Source organism: Culex quinquefasciatus, chromosome 1, assembly GCF_015732765.1.
Source record: "Culex quinquefasciatus strain JHB chromosome 1, VPISU_Cqui_1.0_pri_paternal, whole genome shotgun sequence".
In the NCBI taxonomy this organism is placed as follows: domain Eukaryota; kingdom Metazoa; phylum Arthropoda; class Insecta; order Diptera; family Culicidae; genus Culex; species Culex quinquefasciatus.
In genome coordinates, this window is record NC_051861.1 from 30800077 (window position 1) to 30808404 (window position 8328).

The following is an 8328-nucleotide window of genomic DNA, read 5'->3' on the forward strand; positions in this document are numbered from 1 at the left end:
GAAAAGCTTTCACATGAAGGTAAAAGCAAATCATTATGTTCAAGTATCGATTTTCCATGATTTGTTGAACATTGGCCGATCTGTAAACTGTTCCGAATATGAGGGATGGCTTTATTCAACAACTAAAGCTCATCACTTTTAATTGATCTTTACTAGGGTGACACAAAAAAAAATGGAAAATCTTAAGAGATACTTCCTGGCTGAAGTCTTTAAAATAAGTAATGGTGGCAATTTTGAGCCTAATTAACCCTGACGAGTTATTAGAGATTTAAGATGACGTTTTTGTATGAAAAGATTTTTTCATCAATTTTAACGATCCAAAGAGAACCATAAACCTTGCCAGCTTTCGCTCAATAATTACAGCTACTTATTTTTGCCTAAACAATCGAATCAGAGGGTATCCATGTTGTCGAATTTTTTTATTGTCACCCTAGAGTGATTTTTGAAATTGTATTTTCGTTGAGAACATGACATTTTCCGTGAAGACTTCTACCTCAATTTAAAAATAAATAATATGTTTCAATTGTGTACTAGCATTTAATTTCAAACATCAAGTTTTAGGAAACATTCCTTCCCCCCACCCCTAGAGGCGAGATGGACCAACCGCGGTCATAGCCTGTCAGCCCAAAAGAAAACAAAGAAACACCCCTAGCATTTCAAACCAATCTAATATTATAGCATGAAAGTTCCAACTATAGCACTGTCCCGAAGCTTACTGCTCCCATAATTCAAAGAAAAAGCTCATCGCCGGGTTGTACCATTCAAGCTTTTCGCCCTTAGTTCTGGAAGATGCTAACAGAGGGACATTCTTCTCTGTACACGTTTTATTTTACTGCACCGTTTTGGCTTCCTCTCCGAGGAATAGAGTTATCTTCGTGCGCATGTATTGCGTGTACGTACACGAAAAAATGTGAGGTTAAATTTTGTACCAGCCGGCAAAACAAATGGTGCGCCAGTGTGTCATTTGTTTTGCTGGCCGGTACAAAATTTAACCTCAATCTTTTTCGTGTACGTACACGCAATACATGCGCACGTAGATAACTCTATGCCATATAAAATCACTTTTTATTTTGTTCCTGTCAGCAAAACAAATAGTGTGCTCTAAAGTCCCGATGAATTACTTTTGTTTGATTTGATTTACAATAGATAGGGGAACAGCATCTAATTCCAGCGTGCTTCTAATTTTGGCAGGTCAGAACTTTGGCATTCAATTAAAGCTAATTAAAAGCGTTTTCAACTGAACTCGAGTGATAAATAGCTCAATGAGCTCAAATAGCTCAGAAATTATTATTTAATAGTCCCAATAGATAAACGAGCAATATGAATATATCAATGCTCAGACTTTCAATGTGACTAATTTTTGTTCGAGGATTTTTATTTAACTTTTTGAAACTTCAAAGTAAATGTTGGTTTTAGCCCAGAGGAAACGTCGTTGGGTCAGTCCAGGTGTCTGTATAAAATGTATAAACCAGCTTCGGTAGATTCACTGGTCAGTGTTTGGACTCAGAATCTGAAGGTCGTCCAGTAATTTAGACAAAAAATTGATAACCGGCAATAAAAGTGCGTTATGTAACAAAAACAATGCACTATTTTTATTGTTCTTTGTCTGTTCTATCCAAAAACAATAAAAAATCATTCAAATAAATATTGTGCAGTAACAAGGCTGTCCCAATTCACCCCATGTGTCCTGATTAGACCCGGATGACGTTACTGATAACTTTTGATAGAGTTGTCAGATTATCTATTTTTTTAGCTCACTGGAAAGTTGTTTCAAATACCTAAATATTTTAATGTGATAATGTTTTAATTCTGATAATATGATAACCAGTCTGAGTGATCCTGATGTATACATAAGGCTACCAACTCTTGCTGAGCAAAATTCCGTACACTTTACCGATATGACACCATGGTATCACAAAAACTGTCAAGGAATAATTTTTATAAATTTGAAATTGGGTACTAAAGCTGTATGTAAATTTTTATGTACAACAAAAAAACACAATTAAAAACCATTTCTGATCACTTTTTTTCATTTTAATGCAAAAATTTTTTTTTGCAAGACAGCAGTTTTTCGATGGATCAACTATGGTTCCCTTGGAGCGAGCTGTCAAGTAGAACCTTTTCTGTCAAGAAGGGCCGCGAAGTTAATTTTTAAAAATTGAACTAAAAAACCATTTTAAATCCTTTGAGGTCGTTAAAAGGGTCATTGTACTCAGAAAAATAAGCATTGTGAACAATAATATCACATATTGAGGCTTAATTTTAGGACCCAATTAAAAATATAAAACTGTCTCGATTTTACATTTTACAAATTTCACTTTGCTTATGACTTGCACTTTTAAAAATATTCACAAAATAAACCGCGACTTGCTGAACCAAATCTTCATGTTCTCCCATTTTTTTGTCAAACGTTTAAAAGTTTTCGAAATGTCATGTTTTCTTATAAAAATAATAAATATCGTTCTCATGAAAACATTTCGACAATTTTTTTAAGCGGTCCTATAAACATGTGAAACACAAAAGCTTATAGGACCTTTAAAAAAACTCTAGATTTGTAATTAAAATGTGGCTATAGAAAACCTTTGGATCTTTTATCGGATAAATATGTTTTGTAAGGAATTTAAAAAGAACAATAATTGATAATCAACTGTGAACCGAGGAAAACCCGGAAAACAATCCAAATTATCCCTTTAAAACAAATTGACAGATAAATAAAATTAAAAAAAGCTTCGACCAGATCAAAAAAGCAAATCAATTTTAAAAAATTGTCAAAATTCCGTACAAATCCGTATTATGCGAAAAATTCCGTACACAAATTCCGGCCTGTTCAAAATCCGCGGAGAGAGTCGAAAATCCGTACGGTAAGGAAAAAATCTGTACAGTTGGTAGCCTTATGTATACATTATAATGTGTTCTATTCGTAAGGAAAGGATCGGGAAGACGACTCGGGAGTTTAGTTATCGGCACTGATCAGCAATAATGACGAATATAAAGCACATTTCTGGAGTTTTTTTTAAAAGGTCCAATAAACCAAATTTTCAGTTTTTGCTTTTTGGGTGTTTTTTAATACACTCAAACCCCGATGGTTTGACACCAACTGTTGTCAAACGAACGGGGTCACTTTTTAGTTTGACACCCCTTTTACACGGAGTTCACACACACTACCAAACGTTTGTTTTGATAGTGTGCGTGAGCGTCGTGTAAAAAGTGACAGTTCGTCACTTTTTAGTTTGACTTTGACCAACCAACGGGGTACAAACTAAAAAAGTGTCAAACGAAAAAGTGACCAACCACCGGGGGTTTAGTGTACCCCTGACTCAAGGCGGATTCAAAAACACCCAAAAAGCAAAATCTGAAATTTTGGTTTATTGGACCTTTTAAAAAAAAACTCCAGATTTTCTACTTTCTGTTAAATCACCATGATCGTATTCCCTAGGAAATCGATGCCGTTAATTACGTGGCCACGCGTGGGCTCCTCCGAATTTTGTCATCAACGCCACACTGTCCCATGACACCCTCAATAAGAGATAATGAATAAAAAAAAAAAACATTAATCCATATAATTTGCACGATGAACCCATGAATTAAAAATGAACCGTGCCACGTTGCCTTTCACGAAGAAGGCTCTGAGCGGAGACCACCCACACACGTCATTTACGATGCAAATTGCTCCGAGGTTTTCCAAGAATTTCCCAAAAGGGTTTCGCATGCACACGGCAGTAACAATCATGTGTTTTATCAATTTTCCCCCAACTGTCAATCAATTATTTCGCATTTTTTTATGCTTCCGGTTGGGAGTAGCTTGAAAAAATAAAAGTTTAAAACAATTTGCGTTTACAAAAAGACAAAAACAAAACAAAAAGTGCTCACAATGCTACAGTGTTCGAAACAAAAGGGCCTAAGATGAAAAAAGATGCACTTTCTAACGGGTCGTTAAATGTCATTCATCGTCTTGTTGTTCTTCAAGCAGTTCAGCGCGCCGCAGTTTGCTGCAATCTGGGCCTGCTGAGATAATTTCGACAATTTCACGCCGGCTGCGTCCAACTTTGCACTGAACCGTTCGGCGTGCGTCTTCCTAATGTGACGAAATGTCACCCACAACAACCCGCAAAGTGGTTCCCTCTCCTTTCGGAACCGGACGGCGCTGAACCTTGACATCGCCGTCCCCATCATTTGACGGCAAAGTAAAATGTTTCTGTTTCGATGTTTCACGGGTTAGTTGGCGGGGAACCTTCGTACGGAATGGCCGAACATCTTCTGCAACGGTTCGCGGCCATGGGCAATCCCGGCACCACTAGCAGCACTTCCGGGCCACCAATCCCGGCGGCGGCAGCTTCTTCGTCGATGGCCACACTGACCCATCGAGTGCACCACGAGCCGTTCGTTCGGTATCCGGTGTACGGACCCGGATCCGGCCCCGAGGTGTACGAAGACGATGGACCGTACACGTGGCACGGGGAAAGTGGCCCAGCATTCGGCGGACATCCGGGAAATCCGTTTCCGGGGCCACATGGCCCGATAGTGCCTCCTCCTCCTCCACCACCGCCGCCGCCGCCACCGTTTCATATGCCGTTCGGAAGGTTTGGCCAGGCCCGTTTCAAGGGCGCTTCCGTTGCGGTGTTGACCTTTATTGGGTTTCTGTTCTTTCTGAGTGTGCTGCAGAACTATATTCGGGATTACTCGACCACGGGAACGCCCACGGTGAGTAAAAGTGGTGTGGAAAAAAAAGAAATAGTGGAAGAGCGTGTAAAATAGCATGTGAAGATCTTAGTAACCACGAACAACTACAAAAAACACCTAAATCTTAACAAATATCTCGAAACCAAAAAAAAAAAAAAATGCACAGCTTGTGATCGAATCCTCGGTGGTTCAGACTGCCCTCGTTTGGACAACAAGCCAACGGTAGCCGATTCAATTTCATCATACCGGTACAAGAATCGAACTAGATTTCATTTATCTGTGGGAAAACTTCGCAAAATACGATCTTTTATAGAAAAGGTATTTTAAAGACTTTTCAAATGAGTCTAAAAGTTTGAAGAAATGCAAAGTGGTCCAGATCACAAAATTAAGTGGAAAACGGATTTTCCGAAAATTGGTGAAGTTTTGGAGCTTTGGTGTCTTCAGAAGAGTTGTTGCAAATGGAAAGGGGCAACTTTTGGTTTTGTTGAAAGTTAGGGTGGTTCACTATTAGGGTGATTTTGAAAATCTAACTTTTCAGGAATATTTTTGGGAATTTTTTGTCTTCTAGAAAGTTGTTGAACTTGCCAAATCAAGCAACTTTGTCGAAGACACCAACATTTTATCTCGTAATCTACGCCTCCTACGACCAAATTAATAGAAAGCGTCTAAGTAAACCTTCAAAAATCAGTTTTTTGAATGTGGCAATTCAGGGTTAAATTTAAGAGAAAAGTGTTGTTCGGGGCACTTTTAGAGCTCTAAAAAACTCACATTTTTTTTTTTACAGGTCAATTTGGACTTAAGGGTCCAAAGTTACAGCCATTTTAAGGTACAAAAGATGCAAATTTAAAACTTAAATATCTCGAAAAGGCGCAAGCCAAATTTTAAGCACTAGGTTGCATTTGAAAGAGGATATCCAGTACTACTAACGCTGAAATATCCCAGGAGTGTTTTTCTTTAAACTCGAGATATCTTCATTTGAAAAAGGCTAATTTTCAAGGGAAACCTTTATGGGACCACCCTAACGAATTTCAAAAATTGTCCAAATTCCATGTAATTTTGCCCCCTGAATCTGAATCTGCCCTCACAATTGACCCAAAGTGTCGCAAAATCGATTTTTGGTCATATTTTGTGTTCAAATCATAATTTCACTTGGAAACCCAGTGCTGGATTTCCTATTTCAAATGCAACCTAGTGCTTAAAATTTGGCTTGCGCCTTTTTGAGATATTTAAGTTTTAAATTTGCATCTTTTGTACCGTAAAATGGCTGTAAAATTGGACACTTAAGTCCAAATTGACCTGTCAAAAAATAAAATTGTTTGTTTTTTTAGAGCTCTAAAAGTGCCCCCAACAACACTTTTCTTTTAAACTTAACCCTGAATTGCCACATTAAAAAAACTGATTTTTGAAGGTTTACTTAGATGCTTTCTATTAATTTGGTCGTAGAAGGTGTAGATTACGAGATAAAATGTTGGTGTCTTCGACAAAGTTGCTTGAATTGGCAAGCTCAACAACTTTCTAAAAGACGAAAAAATATTCCTGAAAAGTTAGATTTTCAAAATCACCCTAATAGTGAACCACCCTAACTTTCAACAAAACCAAAAGTTGCCCCTTTCCATTTGCAACAACTCTTCTCAAGAAACCAAAGCTCCAAAACTTTACCATTTTTCGGAAAATCTGTTTTCCACTTATTTTGCGATCTGGACCACTGTGAATAGTAATACTTGAGGTGAAAGGGAGCTAATAATTCAGAAGTAAATTGTTTTCATTTATTTTTTAATTTCGGAAAATGCCTGCCGTTTTACGCATAATTGTCCCATGTCATTTTTTGACGATTATAACTTTTTATCATTTTTAAGTTCAGTTTTACGTATACTTTAAGAAAAACATACATGAAATCTAGTGCTTTGTTCAGAAAATCATTGAAAACAACACCAAGTCTGTTTGTCCCATCGTTGAACTTCTACGCATAATTGTCCCGCCAAGTATTTTCTATCACGAAATCATGAGTTTTACGTAGCATTTTGTCTTCCCTAGTAACATTTTTAATCTTACAGGTTTTATCATGGTTCTGGAAACCCTCATACGGCCTCAATAGGCTTTTATGGCCTACTTAAAACCTAAAATGTTACAAGGGTTGTTTACCTGTTTACCTGCAAGAGGATTACACATAAGGGTAATATAATGTTAACCGGGGTGATTAGGGACATATAGGGCGAATAGAGACCCACGGGACAATTATGCGTAGAAACACAGGAATCGATTGCAAAATTTCAATCGCGTTTTTCTTAGTTGCCCTTTTTTGAACATGGGACAATTATGCAGAATAGCAGAATAGGAAGTGAGCAAGTAAGTTTATATCAACAGTTTTAAGTTGGTAAATAGTGAAAATTTGCAAATTCGATGGAGGGAGTGCCTAACCTGCCCGATGAACAAGAAACCTACCGTAATCTGGGGTGAATCGGGACTACAGTCTGAATAGGGACAGCAGTTTTGAGAACACTTAAAACTTTTAAATTTGGAAATGGATGTACACATTTTGTTGGCATGAGTCTGTTCTAACCGAAACCAACCAGAAAAATCAAAATATTGTGCTCCAACATGGTCAAAACTGCTGTCCCAATTCGCCCCATGTGTCCCGATTGACCCCAGTTTACAGTAGTTCTTAACATTTTGTTAGTATTAATATAGACGAACATATTACGCAAAATTACATCTTTGATTATACACTAAATACTTAGAAATTTTTAACCGAAACAAATTTAAAAAAATAACTAATTAAATTTCCAAAATATCTCATTTTTGGTAAAATCGAACACTTCAACCGGTTTAGGACAGCTAGCGAATAAAAAATTAAAATTAATCAAAACGATAACTTTTTCCCGCGAACCAATTCTCCACTTCCAGGGAGGTTTCCTAGAGTCCTTAAGCCGGTTGAAATTTTCGATTAAACCCGCATCGCGCTCCCCTGCCGGAAGACCGTCATAATAATTCTGAGAAGCTTTTCGGTTCCAACCAAAAGGTCATCGTGCTGTCCTCGGGTGCCACCAAGGAGAACCTTCCCCCGTCGTACTCGAGCTCACTGTCGTCGTTCCTGCAGAAGAATGACCACCACCAGCATCACTTTCATCTGAGCGGCGAAGACGATGACCGGCTCGATGATCGACGCTACGGCGGTGGATCCAGCTATTCCTCGAAAAAGGGCAACGGCCACGGAAAACGTCACAAGGGCACGCAGAAGCGACACTCGACGGATGCCGTGTCCGCACCACCTCCGCCTGCTGCGTCCTACTCGGATTTGCTGAACATTGATGGGTTGAAGAAAAAGTGATTGTTTTGGGAGTTTTTTTTTGTGAATATTTATTTAAATTATGTGTTTTATCCATTAAAGTTTAAATTCAACTTTTTGTTTTTTGTTTTAATTGAAAGACATCATCTTATTGCGGAAAAAAAAAATCTTTAGGTCGTGAGAAATGAGACCGCGTCACTTTTTTCTTTTTCATCTGAGATTCTCAAGTCTTCCATCACCGTCAGATTATTCAAAACTTCACCGGTTTGCTCACCATTTACCCGGATCATCCTCAACCGGCCATAATTGTCATGCCCTCTCTTCCTGAAGGAACAAAAAAGGTCACCAAAGATACCTCCACG

At 38.1% G+C, this 8328-nt stretch overlaps 1 protein-coding gene across 1 annotated transcript; it reads left to right on the forward strand.

The window, feature by feature from the left end:
- Positions 1 to 4009: 4009 nt before the first annotated feature.
- On the forward strand, positions 4010 to 8013 carry LOC119765318 (MICOS complex subunit MIC60-like). The gene is made up of 2 exons (XM_038248941.1): positions 4010 to 4701; positions 7700 to 8013. The coding sequence occupies exons 1-2, from the start codon at positions 4204 to 4206 to the stop codon at positions 8006 to 8008; spliced, it is 807 nt and encodes a 268-aa protein (XP_038104869.1). The 5' UTR covers positions 4010 to 4203; the 3' UTR covers positions 8009 to 8013.
- Positions 8014 to 8328: the final 315 nt, after the last annotated feature.